The sequence below is a fragment of the Amblyomma americanum genome, chromosome 1, assembly GCF_052857255.1.
Source record: "Amblyomma americanum isolate KBUSLIRL-KWMA chromosome 1, ASM5285725v1, whole genome shotgun sequence".
NCBI classification, from domain to species: domain Eukaryota; kingdom Metazoa; phylum Arthropoda; class Arachnida; order Ixodida; family Ixodidae; genus Amblyomma; species Amblyomma americanum.
Window position 1 is genome coordinate 431,655,097 of NC_135497.1, and position 21,892 is coordinate 431,676,988.

General features: G+C 48.2%; 1 protein-coding gene across 1 annotated transcript; it reads left to right on the forward strand.

Moving 5' to 3' along the window:
- Positions 1 to 1,903: 1,903 nt before the first annotated feature.
- On the forward strand, positions 1,904 to 14,077 carry LOC144115882 (uncharacterized). Its single transcript, XM_077650493.1, has 5 exons — positions 1,904 to 5,907; positions 6,664 to 6,757; positions 7,286 to 7,361; positions 9,420 to 9,549; positions 13,939 to 14,077. The coding sequence occupies exons 1-5, from the start codon at positions 5,892 to 5,894 to the stop codon at positions 14,049 to 14,051; spliced, it is 429 nt and encodes a 142-aa protein (XP_077506619.1). The 5' UTR covers positions 1,904 to 5,891; the 3' UTR covers positions 14,052 to 14,077.
- The last annotated feature ends 7,815 nt before the right edge of the window (positions 14,078 to 21,892 follow it).

Consider the following 21,892-nt stretch of genomic DNA (forward strand, 5'->3'; position numbering starts at 1 on the left):
AGTCTGCCAAGATGTCCGACCGAAGATCCTTCTGAACAGTGATAAGTGCCACTGTGGAAGAAGAAAAAGCGCCTGCATCCGTGGAGAAAGATGTTGCTCTCTCGCTCGCGCGCTCGGACCTCTTATAGACCGCCACAGTGTTGCATTTCCTCTCCAGAGGTTCTCCTTCGAATTGCTCGTAACATTTGGTGGAGCAGTGCTGGGTAACGCTTCCCGACTACCGCACTCTGCACAGCATCACAACGGACCTCACACCTGTCCACCAGCGACCCAGCCGCCGTATCCGCGGAGAGTCGCCTGAATTTGGGCCCCTTCCCCCGCCTAAAAGAACGACGCAGCCTCGGCCACCGAGTCTAACTGACATGGCCACTAACACCGGGTGCCCAGCACCGACCCAGCCTAGCCCGGTGAGGCCAACTGCCATGGCCACTGACCCCCGGCTCCTGACGCCGATCCTTTGCCACCCACCGCGAACACCGCCATCTTTTCACGGTGACGTTTTCGAAGGCGCTTAGGATTGGCTGGAGACCTTCGAGCGGGTCGCCCGCTACAACCGCCTGGAGCGACGAGCGAAAGCTCCACAACGTATATTTTGCTCTGGAAGAATCTGCCCGGACGTGGTTTGGAAAGCACGAGACTACCCTTCCCACCTGGGAGACGTATTGCCAGAATCTCCTTGCTACATTCCCCAACGCCGATCGCCGGGAGAAGGCTGAAGCTGCCCTGCACTCCCGAAACCAGCGCACGAATGAAAGTGTGCGCATGTACATCGAACACATGGCCCGTCTATTCAAGCGTGCCGATCCCAACATGACTGAGGGCTTCGCCATCTGATGCGGGGGGTTAAGGAGGAGCTCTTCGCAGGCCTCGTACGCAGCCCACCCCGCACTGTAGCGGAATTTCTCACCGAGGCGACCACCATGGAAACGACGCTCCAAAAACGGGCCCGCCAGTATAATCGGGACATAACAGCATTGTGCCCGAAACCTTTTCGTCGTACCTAGGCGGCAGTACAGACACATTGCGCGAACTGATTCGGTCAGTTGTCTTGGAGCAACTCCAACGGTTCCGTCTGCCCCAGGTTGCGCCTGGGCCCCTGGCAGCGCTGACAGAGGCCCCTGGCAGCGCTGACAGAAGTCGTCAGGGACGAAGTGCGACAGGTGGCGCAGGCGCCTCCTGTTCCCGAAGCGCCGCCCCAGTTCGATGCCCGACTCACATATACATCCGTTGTACGTCGCTCGGCTGGCTACGGTCCCGCTACTCCGACACCTGCCATGAGCAGCATTGGCATATGTCACGCAACCGCACCTGTCTCCGCTGTTCCCTCGACGTCTGCTGTCAGTAGCAGCACCCCATATTATGCAACTGCCCATGCTACAGCTCAGCCACGTCTTCGGCACTCAGATTTGTGGCGTACACCGGACCGTAGGCCTCTGTGCTACCACTGTGGGGAGCCCGGTCATCTCTATCGAGCCTTTCCGTACCGCCAAGTGGGTCTTCGCGGTTTCCGTCCTGACGCACCTTGTCCTCAAAACGGTGAACGTCCACCTGAGATTGCGGAGCATCTCTGGTCGCGCCAGAACCGTGTTTACTCTGGAAGGTGCGAGTCCCGTTCGCCTTCGCCTCTCCGCTATCGTGCGTCGAGCCCCGGCCGCCAGAGTAGTTCCGCTGGCCGTCGCTCGCCCACTCCTCGTCGGGAAAACTAACACCAGCGACCTCTGCAGGCAAGGCCGCTGACGTCGATATGTTTCAAGCCGACGATACCTGGACAGAGAGAGGCAGCGACAGTACTCGATACGCTGCATCCGATTTACGGGAGAGCAACATCTACTTTCTCCACGGATGCAGGCGCTTTTTCTTCTTCCACAGTGGCACGTTACAATATAGTACCCGATCAAAACGCACGACAGAATTTTTTGTCGCGCATCTGTCGCGCGACCCAATTTTGTGTCGCAAGACAAGCTGTCTTGTCGTGCCTTGTGTCGTGCGACAAGCTTCGTGTCGTGGGTTCTTTCGCGCGACAAATTTGTTTGTAGTAGGTTCTGCCGCACGACAGACATCTTTCCTGCATTTTGTCGTGCGAAGAAGGTCCTTGTCGCAGCATTTGTCGCGCGACAGGTTTCTGTCGTAGGTACTGTCGCGCGACAGAGGGAGGCGTGCCGCGCGACAGAGATTGCGTGCCTCAGCAAAGTTGCCTGTCGTAGGTTCAGTCGCGCGACAGACATCTATCGCGCCTCTTTTCACGCGACAAAAGTACCTGTCGTGCGGCCTGTCGCGCGACACAACAGCTTGTCGTGGGATATGCCGCGCGACAGATACCTGTCGTGGGATGAGTCGCGCGACAGATACCTGTCGTGGATTGTGCCGCGCGATAGATACCTATCGTGGGATGTGTCATACGACATATTCCTGGTGAGGGTAATTGTTTTACTGCAGAACTCTAGAAATACTGTCGTGCTGTCGTGTGACAGCGATAGGATCAAATTGACAAAAGATGCTTCAAAACGCGTTTACTGTGGCGAGTCGCGAAGAGGATGCGAGGTGCTCTGGTCTGTTGGTGACGGGCACCGAGCTAAATGAAGTGCTCATTCACATTGGCGAATCGAGTTTTCAACTCGCTTCCCGCGACTTGGCTCTCTCACCGAACGAGAATTGGATTAGAGGAGAGGCACTGCTCGAGCACTCACCTAATTCCCTTTTGTTCCCACATGACAATGTGACGAAAGTAGTGCATGCTCAAGAGTATAATGCGGCTTTGAAAGCCCAAAAAGCTGTAATGCACAAGCGACGAAGCCAGCGGTGCCTGCGTATCCGCACGCGCTTGTGGTGGCGGCATGTAGCTGCAGCCACGAGAGCGCCTGCACACCAACCGGTGTGCGCAAGTCGAATGGCGCTACTGAAAGTCAGTGTCCTCTTGGCTTCTGTGACATGTTCAAGCCATGTAACATAATTTACCGCTACTACTACATGCGCAGAAAAGGCCAAGGACACTTCTATGCGTCGCGGAAAAGAATGTCGTTATCGTCAATCAGGGAAAATTACTCGCCATAACCATCCGGCTACACAAAGGCAGCATGTGTGTACATGCACGCAGTTCTCAGTATAAATGTTCAAAGCAACCTCGATATTATTTTTCCGCGTTTCAGTTTTAAGAGCGTCAGCTCTTACTACTTACGTTTGTCAAGGACACGTCTGTCTGCAGGGAAGGTCAAATTGGCCAAGACTGTTACACACTATATCACATAGCAACAGCGGGCGCGTAGAGCCTCAGTTGTCACAGATACCTTCGATCCGTTTTACATATGCCAGTATAGCGGCTATCGAAGTGGAACCCCGGGGAACCCCATTTGCATCAAATTTGGGGGCCGCCCGTTTGACGCATAACGATCGAAGGGGTGTCATTTGAGTTATCATGTTCCTGAGGATAAAATAAATATTTAGATGAAGCCCAAAATATGTGTGGGATTCGCACCGACGACCTTTTCGCCCCCACACCGTGCATTCTGGGGACTTCCAGACAGCCACAAGGCCTAATCGTTTGTCGCAGAGGGTTCCGGATGCGGTCAAACAATTCGTCTTGTTGTAATGCACAAGTTTATAAAATTCGTTAACTGATATATAAGGAGGAAACATACCGGATATAGCGAAGGTGGCTGTAAATCGCAATAGTAGTGCAAAATCTTTGAAGTAGATGACGCTGCTTGTATCTTAGAACGAATGTTTCCTTAACGAAACGCTCTCAGATGTTTGTAATTTTGTCTTCTCCACGTTTGCTCAGCACCCCGATCTAGCACCCCGATCTAAACACTTGAAGCTCTCGTAGCTAACGCTCTTAAGTCAAACGCTGATGCAGTGTTGGCGTAGAATTTTTTTTAGCGGCAGTGACGTGGTGCTTATCATAAAATAGCAAAAAAATATACTTTACGACGTCATTCATTGCCTTCACTGAAAATTTCATGACGGTGACACGAAAATGTCGCTAAATATAGACAGCAGCGTATGCAGGCAAGGTGAAATGCGTCGGCCGGCGAGTTTGAACCGATTTGATTCTCGGTCGAAATGAGAATAAAGTCTTGGGACTGACGTCAACCGCGCGCTTTAAAGAGTTTCGCCTGCTTTGACACAGTCTAGCTCCTGTGCACCCGCGCTCGGTCCTCTAAACTACTCTGGTCCCAGTGTGACTGTGTGCTATGACAATCTGAGCGAAAAGGAGGATGTCTAGTGGTTTTGATGTGCACCACGGCCATACAGTTGAGCGACATGATAACGTACGGGCGCGGCATGCCAGCCCGAATACCGGCCGCCAGCGTCAGAAAAATGCGACAGTAATGTTTGTTCAAGTCCATACTAAGCCGTCGGATGGAGTATCGTTAGCCAATATCGAGTCGTTGGTAGAAGCGATAACAGGAATACAAACAAATGTCTCCCCACGGCGCCTTTAATTGCTGCTGCTCAATCGCGGCTCTCCTGGCCTCAGCTGGCTCCGCTCCTGAAGGTGTCGCGGAAACCGAGCATATCTTTGCTTTACTATGAGACGAGGTTCACAGTAAAACGATGACGAGAGCAGCACCTCAGCGCTAGCCAGTTTCGAAGTGCACTCAGCTGCTGCATCGATGTGAAACCGGCTAGGCTTAGCGACGACTAGGGCAGCCAGGGGGTAGCGCGTAGTTTATTGCCCGGCGCGCCCGCGGGCGGCGTCGTTCCCGAAAGCTCGCCTCGCTCACTCCGGCCGGCTCACTGATTGGCTCAACAGCTTGCGACCTTCACTCGGAAGGCTGGAAAATCGAGAAGCGAGCGACTGGCGCTGCGACTGAGCGATACTTTGTGCCCACGTTTGCAGTACTGGTGAACAACATTTAACGCTCATATGCTTGGGTTATCGGCTGCGTTGGGGCGAGTCTTATTTAAGATCGTCCGCGACGCCATCGTCACCGTCCGTGACGCACAGGCTGAGAACTTCAATTCCAGTACGTGCCGAAACAGTCGTATTTATCGTAACGATACGAACTCGAAAACACGGCTACTTCGATGCGCTAGTGGGCTCTTGCTTTTAAACTACACGCGATCAGGATGCGGCGAGTGCTAGCCGCTGTTGCATATTAGCTAAAGTGAGACGCAAGTATCGAGGTAGTTTCGTAACGCAGTTGATATTAAAGCAATCCGCTTGTACTGGTCACCGATTAAGCTGTTAAGTTTCATGACCTCCGGTGAGCGTGCCAGTGTAGCGCAAATTAATACATCGCAGCTACTCTCCATCGTGCCAATTGCGTTCAACTTATCCACGATATTCGCCAGCTTGAGATACGGCGCTTTTCTTCACTGTTTTTGTCACGGCTTAGTGATTTTATCTGGCATCAAACGAAATTGCATTCTGTCAACACCGTCGTCTGCTCCGTCGTCTGCTAGCGCATCCGGGTCACTTCAGGGGATCACAGGATCGCAGCTTCTACAAACGACATGCCAGAAAAAGTAACTGAAAGCGCTTTAGTATTCCTAAATATTCTAAAAATAATTTAAAATAAATGCAGTGTCTTTGTTGTGAAGATAATATAAATATTCATGGTTTAAAAAACAAATTTTTTTGTCGGTTCCAATTTTTCACCGACACGAAAGTACAGTGACGAAAGCGCAGCCGTCGGCGCCATTGCAGCGCAACCGACGCGTCGTGTTTTGTATTATTTGCCTCTTTGAGGCATTGCTTGAGTGCTTGTACGGCGGACACGTGTGAAGAACTCATTCAATAGGAAGGGGAGCAGGAGTGTGTTTTGGAAGCCAACGACCAGGATTTCGGCCTGTAAACATTGGCGAGTTTCAACGGGTAAGCCATGAAGAAAAACACTCTTGTCAACTGTAAAGGGAACGAAGACTCCTGCGCCGTTTTCTAAGCCTGGATGAATCGCATGGCCGGTGAGTCCCGCTCTGCGTTTCTTTGTTAATGATCTGTATTCACACGCGCTATTTGTATGCGGCTATATAGCGATGTGAGTGGAGGCAGTCCGCCTGCGGTTGCCGCAGCTATAATGCGGCGCCAAAAAAGCAGGGCCTATATCCTGCATGACAAGTGTTGTTCTCATTGTCTTTATGTGCATTTAGTACTCGCGTGCCGTGGTAAATAAAAATGGCACCAGATACCACAACAGAGTTACGCTTTCGCTTGCTAGCGCTTCGAAACTCGGTGCAAAAGCATGGATTTGCACTGCGTAGAAGACGATGAGCGAGAAGTGCCGCGCGGCGGAGCTCTCGCGCTAGGCCAGCTGCGATCAGACACCGCACTATTTTGCTCAGGGTTGGTACTCACCGCATTAGTGCTTGTGCCTTAATATGCGTCATACTAAATTCTGAGACAGTGATCGCATGCGAAAGGCTAGTTCATATTCATCGCCTTGTCATTTGTAAACTTGTCTGTGCTTCCCCAGTGGAACAGGATTTGAGGCAGTTATGTCGAAGTTAGATCAGTCTTGCGTCTCCTGAGCGGTAAACGTTGATGCTTCCTCTCTTGAGCACTGCGAGCGTTCGGAGATGCAACTGCACAATTATTTAGGATTTCTACCTTTTTGCTATATCCCTCGCTTTTGCGGCCCGCATTCAAGTCGTTCGCCATTGTCGATGGTTTTTTGTTACTTATTTTCGCTTTGTTATTTATTCTTGGTTGCGTGCCATTAGCTGTGGTGCCGGCAATTCTCCGAGCTCGGAACTCTTCCCAGGCACGGGATCCTACCCACAGACCTCCCTTCGCCGCACTCACGAGTGTTCTTTGGTATTTTTTTGTTTCTCTTGCCCTTACTTGCATTGCCAGTCGACAAATTTGTGCAGCTTTTAATTGTATGCAGATTTGTTAAATGCGCTAGCAATTTTTCTATGATGCTAAGCTGTGCTGTGAGATATCAAGCTTCTTGCTAGTGAAGGCGTGCTTTTTTCCATTCTCTCATTTAACCAAGGCAGACTGGTTGCAACTTTCAATTTAATACCTAGACATTGGTGCAAGGCACAATGATAGGAATTAATGAAAACCTGCACATCCTATATTCAAATTGGTGTGCAGTATTTCAGCCAGCTCATCTTTCAGTGTGGTTATAACAGTCACTGTGACTCTTCTCAAAGAATTTATATGGGTGCATTACATAAAATCTGTTCATTTGTATTGCCATGGGCTAGCTCATTGGTTTTTATTTACTTATATTACGTCTAAGTTAAGTTTTTAAAGCAGTAGACGATTTCCTCTCTTGTCATTCATGACATGGCTGTAGCCACTGACAGCTGTTGCTCTGGATGTATTTATTTGCAGTTGCCAGCGGCCAGCATCTATTTGGTCATGCGTGCTTCCTGCCTTTGGCTGTGTCATCCCTCCTGATCCATTCATGGTAGTTATTCTTTTTAAGTGATGCTTATCTTAGCTGCCTATTTAGAAAAATATTTTCAATATAGGCTTGCAGCTAGGTTTAGAAATGCATGAAACTCTACATGCACTTCACAGCAGTACCTCAGCTTATAATTACCGGAACTGTAGACTTGTACAAAATATAGTCACTGATGTAGCTCTTGACGCAGCTGCAGTGAACATAAACGTGCTTTGGCATTGCACACCTTTTGCCTGGTATGCATATGTGTCCTTGAAAAGGACCTATATGTTCATTTATCCCTTTAAAAACATTGTGCTCTACAATGATGGTTTACCAGTATTTCTGATACGGAGACCAAATTGTCAGTCAGTAATGTAACATTGCACGATGACACCAATCCTTGTATGGCATAGCATCCTTGCAATGCACTGGACAAGCTGCTGTCAGCACAGATTTATTGCTGGTTGATTGCCTTAGCATATGGTTATACTGCACAGTTTGTACCTCTACCTTCTTAAACCTGTATACTTGAAAAAAATAAAATTAGTTGAAAGAAAATTCAAGGAAATGTTACAGTAACTGTCTCACATTTTGGTGGACACTTGAACCGTGATATAAGGGAGGGATATAGGAGGGAAGTAATGAAGAGCTGATGCCCATGTTAGATGCCCCTCTTTAGATAAACATACCTCACAATTAACACAATTGGCACAAAACAAACATGGGACTTGCATGCTCACAAGCACCCTCATGTCAGTAAAACAAAGTGCCAATGTTGCCGTACTTTAGAGCTTTGCTCTTAAAAGCGCAGCTGACTGCTGCTCAAAGTTGAGAGCAAAAATATGTCTACTTTTCCTCATGTGCAGTCTGCGGTGCTGGTGTCATTTGCAATGGTGATTGACATTGAGTTGCATGATGCGCAGTCTGTTCCTGGAGTTAGTGATTTTGTCTGTCGTGTGAATGTGCTGTTAAAATTAGTGCAGAACAATGGTTCTCTAGTTCATTTTAGGTAACTGTGTCCTGTGCCACATGCTACCACCCTTTTTCCTCAAATTTCCTAATCTCATTTAGCCATCTGATTGCCACCCATTCATGCATTCACCTACTCTTGGAATCCTCCCAGTGGTTTAGTGTGGTATTGCTTATATCTTCTCTGCATTACACATGCATTGCACTTCCTCTTTTTTGATTTAGTCAAGATATCTCTGTTCCTGTTTCTTGCATAAGCATAAGAGGCGACTCAAGTGCACCATCTGGGCTTGTGATGCAATGTGTAGGGCCCTTCGTTTTTGAGTAAAACCTGGTTTCCCCTACTGTTGCACCAATAAAGATTCTTAAAGATCAGTTTCAACGCAATTTCTGTGCAAATGTGCCTGTAAGAAAGTGTGGTTTGAAGGTGCACAAAGGCCAAGAACTGCTGGAGTGCAGTGGATGTCACATAATTCTTGTGACAGATTTTTTAAACAATTCTGGCTATTTTATTTCCCTTTTAATGTTTATTGTTTGTCGGTTGATTATAATATTTGAATAAACTGAAAACTACATGTACTAACTGGTATTTCATTCCAATAATTATACCCATTATTATGAAGCTGTGTTGGAAGGTAGGTGTGCATTTAGTATGCGTGCTTTGAATTTCAGTGATTGTTTCTGCAATGCAAAATGGAGGACAGGTCTCTGCTGAGAGAGTTTTTTGCAATAGAGTGAAAGTAGCTGGAGCAGCATTTGCTACTGTGTCACCCAGCCAAAAGTTCTCCCACAGACCACTGAGCTTCTGAATACCTATGGCTTAAAGCTCGAAGCTCTGGTTGCCCTTTCCGAGGTTTTCTGCATTAACGAGTGCAAGCCCAAGGGCTCAGAGCTAACAAGCATTTGAAACCATAGTGCTATACACAGTAGTGCTGGGGCCATGCAGCAAGTCAGTGGGAATTAGGTCGCGATAAACGTGGTTTACTGTAGAAAGCTAGTGTGAAAAAATAGTTGCGCTCACAGAAACCGCTGTTTTTTTCTTAGTCGGTCATTGAAACAAAGCAATGCATGTAAAATTTGATATCTCACTGATCCCTCAATTTTTTCCAGCTAAAGACCAAGAGTTGCATGGAAGTTGCGCAAGCCACCAAGTTGCGTGTGATTTTTGCCAGTGACCTGGAGCATGCTGGGAAATTAGTGGATGGCCAGTGGTATTCACTCAGTAAGGCAAGCTTTTTCTGTAAGTACAGTTTTTGGCATTGCATTGCTTAGGAACGCATGCACTAATCTGACTACTCTATGCCAGCCCATGCTTCAAGGATAATGAAGTACATGAAAAAAATTGATTGCCGAAAAAAAATTGCCGCTTCTGTTATGTTTTTTCAGGAAAGTATTTGCCATTTAAAGAGCAGTGAAAACCTTAGAAATTATTATGTGCTTGTTTTGATTTTTTTCAAATTTCTTCCTCATCTATGTTGGCCTGACCTTGTAGCTTGTCTGCATGAGATTGGCTACTACCTACAGTTCGCTTTTTTGTTGCTCCTTTATTGCCTGTCACAATCTTTACTTTGCGTGGCAGTGTCATGCAGTTTGGGAATTAATCTGATCTTATTTCTGCATTGTCCTGAAGTGCAAGCTTGTGTATGTGGGGCAGGTTTATGGTGTCCTTTTGTTTGCTGTAACTGCAGTTTGGCCATGAGGGTTAGAGGCTTAGTCCTTTTTTTATTTTGATGCAGTGTCATATACTTCAGGCATAAATTAATGAAGTAAGCACTATTTTTTGCAATAAATGAACATTCATTATAGCTGTGGCCATTATAAGTGCACTTGACTCTAAAATGACAGTCTTCCGGCATTTCGTATTTCATCTTAAAACCAGCCAGAAGACACTAAACAGAAGAGATGAGCACAAGATGAGGCTGGTCTAACTGAAATTTTATTGAAAGAAAGTGGCAAAAGAAGACCTGCAAAGAGATTCAAGCACGTAAAACCCCAAAGCAGTGAGAGGGCAAAAAACAATCGAAAGGCACTGACATACTAGTAAACCATCTAAAAAACTAATTCCTTACAGTGAAGGTTCACCGACGGTTTAGCCAGGCACTTGTTTTTAGCCTTACTGATGTAGTAAGCCTCAACTATATCAGGACAGATTTATCACTTCCTTAAACCACTGATGTGCCGCAGAAATCAGGCGTGCAAAGAGAAAGGTCGTCCTTCGATTGCATTCACGAGATTGAACGTGCAGTGTAAGGTGAAAATTCGCCTTCCTCTCTATACAGTGAAAGTGCTCTCAGCCAGGCGCACATTCAGATATCTGCTTGTCTGCCCGTAGCAGTTTCAGCTACGAGGCAGTGGAATGCAAAAAGCCCGTTTACTTTTGCAAGTGGTGAACATTTTTTATCTGCCACTGTGCATAGCGGACGATTACCCGTAGTTGTATCAAGCCTAGTTTGAACGAAGAAGCAAAGGGCTCCTACCTTACTTTTAGCGGTCAAGACAACAGCAACATCATACTTTGGTGCAACTTTCTTGGGACGGTGCGAAATGGCATGGAGGTAAGGGGTATAGAGCCCGTCTTTTTGTGCTGCTCAACTACGTCAGCATCATGTGAATGGTGTCCCGTTTCCTCGAGAGAGTAAAAACACACTCTGACAGGTGCGCGAGATGGGCAAGTGGGAACCCAGGTGCCATTGGCTTGGAAACCTGCTCCGGGAATGCATTCTAAACACTGTAATGGCATGACTTCTATAAAGCGGTCGTGATGCATGCGATTGCCAACCTGTCCTTCACCAGCCTCTAGTGGTTCAACTCATAGCTAAGAGGCTTCCTGATCTTGGGCTGTGGCGCCAACATATGTGGTCGTCCGCAAAGCGCAGGTCTAAGTCAAGAAGCTACAAACGGTTATGCTTAGTGAAATTCAGACATAAAAGATAGGCTTTGACCACATGCCTAAAGATTTCTAAAACGTCTTGTGCCAACTTATCTGAGCCCTCCTTGTGCAAAAAAATTAGGTAGCTATCAACATAACGAAATGCTACTATGCCGAGGTCTTCCAAACAGGGCTTTGATGCGGTATCGACTCTGGACAGAAGAATGTCGCAGAGGAACAGTGCAACCTGGGACCCTCTGCATATGCCTGATTTCTGATGTAAATACCGCCTTGCCAATTCACAAAAGTGGAGTTCTGTGGAGTTCTAGTTTCTTGTGGACAGCAACCTGGGCAGGTGCTCTGCAGTGAGCATCGACATGGAGGGCCTGCACTATTCATTGTCACATGTGCAAATTGCATCAGGGTGAACAATGAACATGCTTTTACAGATGAGTGCGTGATTTCGGTTGCTGGCTTCATGGGGCTGTTGTCCTACTGCAAATCCGCATTTGTCAGTTGGCAGGGCGGTATTTACATGCAGGTCGTACCTTTGCTCAGCAACATTTTTTTGTCTATAGTCGATAAGGCATTAGAGCCCTGTTTGGAAGACCTTGGCATATTAGCATTTTGTTATGTTCATGACTATCTAATTTTTCTGGACATAGAAGGCTCAGATAAGTTGGCACAAGATGTTTTAGGAGTCTTTAAGGCATGCGGTCAAGGCCTGTCTTTTACATCAGAATTGTCTAAGCAGAACCGTTAGCAGTTTCTTGATGCAGACCTGCGTTTGTGGACGAATATGTTTGTCGGGGCTACAGCTAAAGATCGGGGAAGGCTCTTTTTAGCTACGAGTCGGACCACTCGTTGCTGGGGAAGGATGGTGAAGAGGTGTATTTGTCGCTGGTTAAGGTCAGTAAAGATGGAAACACTTGATGGGTGTGCAATCGTGTGCATGACATCAGCTTTACATAAGTCATGCCATCACTGCTGAGGACGCATTCCTGTAGCAGGTTTCCAAGCAGCTGGGTTCCCACTTGCCCATCTCAACAACCTGTCATAGTATGTTTTCACTTGCTCGAGGGTAAGGAGCACATACTCCGCTGATGCTGATACACCTTACCTCCACAGTATTTCAGTCTCAAGAAAGTCGCGGGAAAGCATAATGCTGCTGTTGTCTTAACAGCGAAGTGCAAGACAGGAGGCCTTTGCGCCGCCATTAAAAAGGCTTGATAAAACTGGGTACTTGTCCACAATGGACAGTGTGACAAAAAAAGGTTCACCACTTAAAAGTAATGGAGTTTATTGCGTTCCACTGCCTTATGGCTGCAACTAATATGGGCAGACAGGCAGATATCTGAATTTGGACGACTGAGCACTTTCACTCTATAGGGGGAAGGCAAATTCTAATCTTGCACTGCATGCTCAAACTTGTTAATGCAAATCTGAGGATGACCTGTCTCTTTGCACGCCTAATTTCCACAACACATCAGTGGTTTATGGAAGGGATAAATATGTCAGTAGATAGTTAAGGCTTACTACATCGGTAAGGCTAAGGACACGTGTGGCTATGCCATCGGTAAACCTTCACCGTAAGGAATTTGCTTTTTTAGATGATTCATTAGTATGCCAGTGACCTTTGATTGCACTTCGCCCTTTCACTGCTTTGGGTTATTGTGCGCTTGTATCTCTTCGCGGGTCTTCTTTTGCGGCTTTCCTTCAATGATGCCGCCGCGGTGGCTCAGTGGTTATGGCGCTCGGCTGCTGTCCAAAATGACGCAGGTTCGATCCTGGCCGCGCCAGTCAAATTTCAATGGAGGCGAAATTTTAGAGGCCCGTGTACTGTGCGTTGTCAGTGCACGCTAAAGAACCCCAGGTGGTCGAAATTTCTGGAGCCCTCCACTACGGCGTCCCTCATAGCCTAAGTTGCTTTGGAACGTTAAACCCTCAGAAATCAAATAATCAAAATCTTCAATTAAATTTGTTAGTCCCGCCTCTTGAGCTCATTTCTTGTGTGTTCTGGCTGGTTTTAAGTTGAGTCAGTACCAACTCGGCCAGTCATAAGCCTTGTTCAGTATTACAACATTTTGAATAAAGTGAGAAGTTTACTAGGCTATGTTGCCGGGGATCATGTCCGCAGCAGTTGTGGGCAACTCAGAAGAGATAGCGTCATACGATTGGTTGTGTAATTGGCAGAGGATGATGTGAGGATGCTGCTCGAAAACAAAATTTCATAATCGGATAATTATTTGCAGCCAAAAATGTCCAAAAAATGGCTGGGCCAGTGAAAAAGTGCCGCGAAATTTGAAAACGCTGAGAGTAGGTGGAGCTACAGCATAGTGCCAAGTTTGAAAAACTGGAAGTATGGACAAATCCAAAGCTTGGCGCCAAGTTTGAAAACTCGAAATGAGCAATCATGTGACCAGTGATAAGTGTCCTATACTTAAACAGGAGATAGGAAAAAGAATGATAAATTAGAGGCAATTGGGTAATTATTGAGAAGCGAAAGGCAATGAACGGGTGATTAGACTTGGCGGGTATTCAGTGATTGGGCAGGAACGATCCATGGAGGTAAATTTGAAAACTCGATATCGTTGCTGGGATGAAATGAGGGTAAAGAGTTAATTGATAACCAATTAAGTCAACGAGAAAACAACCATGTCGCCAAATTTGAAAGGCGACCAGTGTCGAGGAGGCGTCAACGCTTTCACATTTTTTTTGCGCAGGTAGCAGCGGTGATCTCTATTTTTTTCTTTTTTTCAGCCAAGACAAAAACCATTTTTCTTGGCTCATGGGCGATGTATCTAGGAACCTGCAGCCAGGACAACGCTGGACAGCATGCATCAGCAAGCTCAAAAAAAAGCACGAAACAGTAAATAAATATTGGTCATTTTCATTTCAATTCTAATGGTTTTTTGCACGAATTACTCTGGAATGCACAAAGCTTGTGTTAATTGACAGGCGACCATTAACAAGCTGTGCATTTTTGTGCATTGCCTACTCCAGAACACAAATCCTGTGTTAATTGACAGGTGACACAATAATGACTGTTACACAGTGTACGAGCACTACACAAGACACACTACAGAAGACAAGGCAAACTACAGAAGACAAGACAGACTACAGAAGTCAAGACAGACTACAAAAGAGAGGACAAACTACAGAAGACAGACTATAAAAGACAAGACAGACTACAGAAGACAGGACTACAAAAGACAAGACAGACTACGGAAGACAAGACAGACTACACAAGACAGGACTACAAAAGACAAAACAGACTACAGAAGACAAGACAGACTACACAAGACATGCCCAAAATACGACAAGACTACAGACTACAGAAATTTTCTGTCTTAGAATCCTGTAGTGCATTTTGACTGGGTAGTGACTGTTTCAACAAGTTAACTGGAGCAAAAAGTTTATATATGGTTTTATTCATATTTAATTGTAGCCTATTCCTACGCAACCATGTTGAAAGTTTATTCAAATATTCATAGCAGTACATTCTAGATTTGGAAGAGAAGTAGACTCAAAATAATACATTAGCGTCATCTGCGTACATAATCAGATGAGGAGAATCAGGTATATCGGACAAGCCATTTATATTAGGAATAAATAAAATTGGACCTACTATAGACCCTGGCTGGACACCACTGATTACTTTTAGATTGGGCGATACACCATTTTTGAATTTTACATACTGGTACCTATTAGATAATTCTGCATCAAGTCTAATGCACTACCACGTATGTCATAATTACAAATATTGGTCAATAATAATTGACCAATGGTATCAAAAGCTTTACGTAGGTCAAGAAATAGTTCCAGTGTGAACAACTTAATTTCAATATTGTGGAGTATTTCATGTTTGGAATTCAGTAAACCCAGTCAAAACGCACTGCAGGATTCTAAAAAAATTTCTGTAGTCTGTAGTCTTGTCGTATTTTGGGAATGTCTTGTGTAGTCTGTCTTGTCTTGTGTAGTCTGTCTTGTCTTTTGTAGTGTGTCCTGTCTTCAGTAGTCTGTCTTGTCTTTTATAGTCTGTTTTCTGTAGTTCGTCCTCTCTTTTGTAGTCTGTCTTGACTTATGTAGCCTGCCTTGACCTCTGTAGTTTGCCTTGTCTTCTGTAGTGTGTCTTGTGTAGTGCTCGCACACTGTGTAACCGTCGTTACTGTCACCTGTCAATTAACACAGGATTTGTGTTCTGGAGTAGGCAATGCACAAAAATGCACAGCTTGTTAATGGTCGCCTGTCAATTAACACAAGCTTTGTGCATTCCAGAGTAATTATGCATAAAACCACTAGAATTGAAAGGAAAATGATCAATTTTTATTTTCTGTTTCGTGCTTTTTTGTCGAGCTTGCTGATGCATGCTGTCCAGCGTTGTCCTGGCCGCAGGTTCCTTTATACATCGCCCATGAGCCAAGAAAAATGGTTTTTGTCTTGGCTGAAAAAAGAAAAAATAGAGATAACCGCTGCTACCTGCGCAAAAAAAATGTGAAAGCGTTGACGCCTCCTCTACACTGGTCGCCTTTCAAATTTGGCGCAATGGTTGTTTTCTCGTTGACTTCATTGGTTATCAATTAACTCTTATTTTACCCTCATTTCATCCCAGCAACGATTTCGATTTTTCAAATTTTCCTCCATGGATCGTTCCTGCCCACTCACTGAATACCCACCCAGTCTAATCACCCGTTCATTGCCTTTTGCTTCTCAATAATTACCTAATTGCCTCTAATTTATCATTCTTTTTCCTATCTCCTGGTTAAGTATAGGACACTTATCACTGGTCACGTGATTCCTCATTTCGAGTTTTCAAACTTGGCGCCAAGCTTTGGCTGTGTCCATACTTCCAGTTTTTCAAACTTGGCACTACGCTGTAGCTCCACCTACTTTCAGCGTTTTCAAATTTCGCGGTACTTTTTCTCTTGCCCAGGCACTTTTTGGACATTTTTGGCTGCAAATAATTATCTGATGATGAAATTTTCTTTTCGCGCAGCATCCTCACATCATCCTCTGCCAATTACACAACCAATCGTATGACGCTATCTCTTCTGAGTTGCCCACAACTGCGGCGGACGCGATCCCCGGCAACAAATCCTAGCAAACTTCTCACTTTATTCAATATTGTCACGGGTGGTACAGCTCGGTTGGATACGTCAAAGTAGGTGACTGCAGCGGACGTCAGTAGCAGTCCCAAAAGCGGAGCATTCGCAGCCAGACACTTCGGCTTCTTTTTCTAAGGCCAGCTCGCGCGCGCATTCCGCGCTCTCGTGGTTCTAATAGAACGACGACGATGAATGGGCGGTGTCATTACTCCCCGGCAAAAAGAAGCATCGTCCCGATGCTGGGAGTGAGTGGAGAGGTCGGAAGGACTGAACGGGGTTAGTGGGCGAGGCTACCGATCGTGATAAGTCTTCAGGCGGACCACGTGAACCACTTCAGGGCACGGGGACCGTCGGGACTTCTGAAATCCATCGGGAATGACCTCGTAGTTGAGGTCGCCCAATGACCTGACCACGCGGTATGGTCCGAAGTAGCGATGGAGGAGTTTTTCGCTCATTCCTCGTCGCCGAATGGGGAACCACACCCACACACGGTCGCCAGGCGCATAATGGACGTCGTGACGGCGCCGATTGTAGCGATCTGCATCTCGAAGTTGTTGGTCCTGAATTCGAACTTTGGCCAGTTGGCGAGCAGCTTCGGCGCGTTCCAGGAACGTGTAGGTATCAGTGTGAAGGCTAGAGTCGTCCAGATGTGGTAACATTGCGTCGAGCATCGTCGTCACTGCACGGCCGTAGACGAGTTGGAATGGGGACATCTGCGTTGTTTCTTGCATGACCGTATTGTAGGCGAAGGTGACATAAGGAAGCACTTCGTCCCACGTTTTGTGTTCAATATCGACGTACATGGAAATCATGTCAGAAAGGGTTCGGTTCAGTCTTTCAGTCAACCCGTTCGTTTGAGGGTGGTACGACGTTGTTCGGCGGTGGTCGGTATGACTGCAAACCAAGATCTCCTGCAGCAGCTCAGCCATGAACGCAGGGCCTCTGTCAGTGATCAGCACTTCAGGTGCCCCATGGCGGAGTACGATCTGATGCACGAAGAACTTAGCGACTTCTAAAGCGGTGCCGCTGGGTAGAGCTGACGTTTCTGCATAGCGGGTAAGGTAGTCCGTCGCGACAATTATCCATTTGTTGCCAGAGTTCGAACGTGGGAACGGACCCAGCATGTCCATTCCTATTCGTTGGAAGGGCCTTCTGGGTGGTCTAATGGGCATCAAGAACCCAGCTTGTTTGGTTGACGGTACCTTGCGACGCTGACAGGCTCGGCACGTTCTGACGTAGTGAGTGACATCAGCACGGAGACGAGGCCAGTAGTAATTCTCTTGGATTTGGGCTAGCGTACGGGCTATGCCCAAATGTCCAGAAGTGGGTTCGTCATGGGAGGCTTGGAGGATTTCATTGCGCAGGCTAGGCGGTACGACGATTAGGTATTGCGTATTGTTTGGAGCGAAATTTTTCTTGACGAGAAGACCATTGCGGATGCATAAAGATGGCAGCACGCGCCTGAAAGCGCGTGGGGCGGTCGTGTTGCTGCCGTTGAGAAATTCTATTACGTCTCGAAGTTCGAGGTCGGCGCATTGTTGGTCAGCGAGGCAGGAGGCGCTGAGAGCAGTCAGTAAGATGTCGTCATCATTACAGGCGTCGGTAGAAGGATCTACTGGGGCGTGGGACAGACAATCGGCGTCAGAGTGCTTGCGCCCGGATTTGTACACGACAGTCATGTATTCCTGGAGCCGCAGACTCCATCGGACGAGGCGAGCGGACGGGTCTTTAAGGCTTGCGAGCCAGCATAAGGCATGATGATCGGTCACCACCTTAAAATTTTTGCCGTAAAGGTACGGTCGGAATTTCGAAGTGGCCCATACAATGGCAAGGCATTCTTTCTCGGTAGCGGAATAGTTTGATTCGGCTGGTGACAAACATCGACTTGCGTAAGCGATGACCCGTTCTTGACCTGCTTGGATCTGGACCAGGACAGCACCTAAGCCGATGTTGCTGGCATCAGTATGGAGCTCCGTGTCGGCGTTTACGTCGAAGTGAGCCAGAACGGGAGGCGCCTGCATTAGGCTTTGAAGGCTGCGGAATGCATTTTCTTGCGCTGCTTCCCATGTGAAAGGTGTGTCCGACCTTGTTAGGCACGTCAGCGGCTCGGCAATGCGAGCAAAATCTTTCACGAAGCGACGGTAATACGCGCACAATCCAAGAAAACGGCGGAAAGCTTTCAGGTCTTGCGGCGGCGGAAAATGGGCAATAGCTGTTGTTTTTTCAGGATCAGGCTGAACACCGGCTTGATTCACAACGTGCCCTAAGAACTTCAGCTCTGTATACGCAAAGTGGCATTTCTCATTTTTGAGCCTGAGTCCAGAAGACCTTATTGCTTGTAGGACGAATTCGAGGCGGTGAAGATGCTCCTGGAAAGTCGGGGCGAAGACGACAACATCGTCAAGATAGACGAGACACGTCTGCTATTTTAAATCGGCAAGGACGGTATCCATGAGGCGTTGGAAAGTTTCCGGTGCAGAGCACAGTCCAAAGGGCATGGCCGTAAATTCATACAGGCCATCTGGAGTAATAAAAGCTGTTTTTTCACGGTCCGGCTCATCGACCTCAATTTGCCAGTAACCTGACTTGAGGTCCATCGAAGAAAAGTATTTAGCGCTACAAAGGCGATCCAGAGCGTCGTCGATCCGGGGGAGAGGATAGACATCTTTTTTGGTGATTTTGTTTAAGCGACGGTAGTCTACACAGAACCGCAATGTTCCGTCTTTCTTCTTCACAAGGACGACTGGCGCTGCCCAGGGACTCCGGGAAGGACGAATTACGTCGTCGCGGAGCATTTCCTTGACTTGGCGGCCAATAGCGTCGCGTTCAGCGGGAGACACTCGGTAGGGGGACTGTCGGAGAGGGTGCACGTTATCGTCCGTAATAATGCGATGCTTCGCTAGGTGAGTTCGTCCAACACGCGATGATACCGAGAAGATGTCGCCGTAGCGCAGAAGATCTTTAACTTGTTGTTGCTGCGTCGGGGAGAGTGCTGGATTGACGTCGAACGTGAAACCAGTGACTGGGCTCTGCTCTTGCGACAACGACATTGTGGAAATACTGGGTGTGCTGCTGACATAGGCGATGGCATCAACGTGAGCCACAACGGTTCCCACGTTCAGATGTTGGTGTGCACCACCGAAATTGGTTATCAGCACTTCTGTATCTCCGTCGACGAGATTAACGACTCCTCTGGCGACAGCAAGGCTCCTGGCAAAAAGCAAGATCTGGTTGCCTTCCGCGACGCCTTCGAAATTCCGCACAGTCTTGGCGCCGACAGAAACCATAATACTCGAACGAGGTGGGATGGTGACGTGGTCATCCAGGATGCAAAGTGGGGTCTGATGGTCTGGATCTCTGTGTATTGCGTTCTCTGTGGAGAAACACACGGCCTTTGGATGGAGGTCGATGACCGCTCCATTCTCGGTCAAGAAATCCATCCCGAGAATGACGTCACGTGAACAATGTTCGAGTATAACGAACGTTGTCAGGTAGGTTGCGCCTTGAACTGCTACTCTTGATGTGCAAGTGCCGGTCGGTGTAACTAAGTGACCCCTGGCTGTACGAATCTGTGGGCCCATCCACGGCGTGGTGACCTTTTTCAGAGTGGCGGCGAAATTTCCACTGAGGATAGAGTAATCCGCCCCTGTGTCGACGAGTGCAGTGACGTCTGTTCCGTCGAGGGAAATGCTCAGGTTTGCTGTCGTAGACGGCGTGTGAGCGGTACGGCGCGGTGTTCGGTCATGGCTGCAGTGCGGCGCGGGTTCATTTCGATACGTCAGGTGGCATTCACGTCGAGTCGGCGTTTCACGGTGTTGGATGGCATTCGGTCGTGGCATCGGGTGGCCACCTAGTTGCGGCGTAGGAGGGTCTGTTACATTTCGTCGGTGAGCAACCTCCCCCTCAAAGGTTGCTTCTTTTAGTTTTCCTGGCGGGGGCTTGGCGACCTTCCCCGAGGAAAGTCACCGTAAGACCGACGACGTGAGGATGGCGACCTGCGGGTCCCACCGGCAGATTCGGCCAGATAATTGTTGATTTCTCTGGGTCGCTGCCCAGGCTGCGGACGTGGTGCATCTGCAGGGAGCCCCGGCAGGCCCATCTGACGATACCTGCAGTTGCGGTACAGGTGGCCCGGCTCACCGCAGTGATAGCAGAGAGGACGGTAGTTGGGAGTGCGCCAGATGTCACTTTTACGGGGATACGATGGAGCAGGACGAGCAGGTGATGGCGGCCGAAAAGAGGCCGGGGTTTCCTGAAGACGAGTCGGCGGCGGTTGTGCGCGACGAGCAACAGCGGCGTATGTCATTTGCGGTGGGGCTGTGGGCGGCTGAAAGGGAGCTGGTGTTGTAAGCGCCTGTTGCACCTCTTCCCGAATAACCTCGGATAGAGCAGTAACCGTTGGCGCAGGCGGCGTAGCCGGGAACAGCTTCTGGAGCTCCTCGCGAACGAATGCTCGTACGGTTTCGCGAAGCATGTGGGTGTTACTGATGTCCGTGGTTGCCGCAGTCGTGGCCAAAGGTTGACGCTCGTATTGCCGCAACCGCATATCGACTGTCTTTTCCATGGTGGTTGCCTCCGACAGAAACTCTGCGACCGTGCTCGGTGGATTGCGAACCAGTCTGGCAAAGATTTGCTCCTTGACACCTCGCATAAGGTACCGGCGTTTCTTCTGCTCTGTCATGTCCGGGTCAGCTCGACGAAATAACTTTGCCATCTCTTCGAAGTATACCAGTATGCTTTCGTTTGGTAGCTGGGTTCGGGACTGAAGGAGCAGATCGGCCCGTTCTCTTCGAATCACCGTGGTGAAATCCTTCAGGAACTGGTCTTTAAATACGTTCCACGTCGTTATGGACGACTCCCGGTTCTCGAACCACGTACGAGCTGCGCCCTCGAGCGAAAAGAACACGTGTTGAAGCTTGGAGTCTTCCGCCCATCTGTTGTACCGGGCCACGCGTTCAAATTTCTCCAGCCAGTCTTCCGGGTCTTCGCCTGGAGAACCTTGGAAGCTCGGTGGCTCCCGAGGCTGCTGCAGCACAACAGAAGGTGAACTAATCGTCGTCTGCATGCCTATTTCGGGCTGGACGGTCGTCGACGATGGCGCTGAACGAACCGCTTGGGTTGAGCGAGACTCCAGAAGCCCAAACTCGGGTTGAAGGCCTTGGAGCCGGCGGCTGCCGTGGTGTACAGGCGTCACCTCGATGGCAGATGACCCTCGAGGACTTGAATCCCTGCTTGCTGGGGGAGTCCGAGGCATGGAATGCGTTACCCAGCACCTCCACCAGATGTCACGGGTGGTACAGCTCGGTTGGATACGTCAAAGTAGGTGACTGCAGCGGACGTCAGTAGCAGTCCCAAAAGCGGAGCATTCGCAGCCAGACACTTCGGCTTCTCTTTCTAAGGCCAGCTCGCGCGCGCATTCCGCGCTCTCGTGGTTCTAGTAGAATGACGACGATGAATGGGCGGTGTCAATATGTTGTAATACTGAACAAGGCTTATGACTGGCCGAGTTGGTACTCACTCACCTTAAAACCAGCCAGAAGACAGAACACACAAGACATAAGCTCAAGAGGCTGGACTAAAAAAATTTAATTGAAGAATTTGATTATTTT

What these genes read in the sequence shown, in the direction of transcription:
- LOC144115882 (XM_077650493.1), top strand. An exon ending in TCCCTCCTGATCCATTCATG is followed by an intron (nt 7,362 to 9,419) that starts GTAGTTATTCTT and finishes AATTTTTTCCAG; the next exon opens with CTAAAGACCAAGAGTTGCAT. An exon ending in CAGTAAGGCAAGCTTTTTCT is followed by an intron (nt 9,550 to 13,938) that starts GTAAGTACAGTT and finishes TCTTTTTTTCAG; the next exon opens with CCAAGACAAAAACCATTTTT.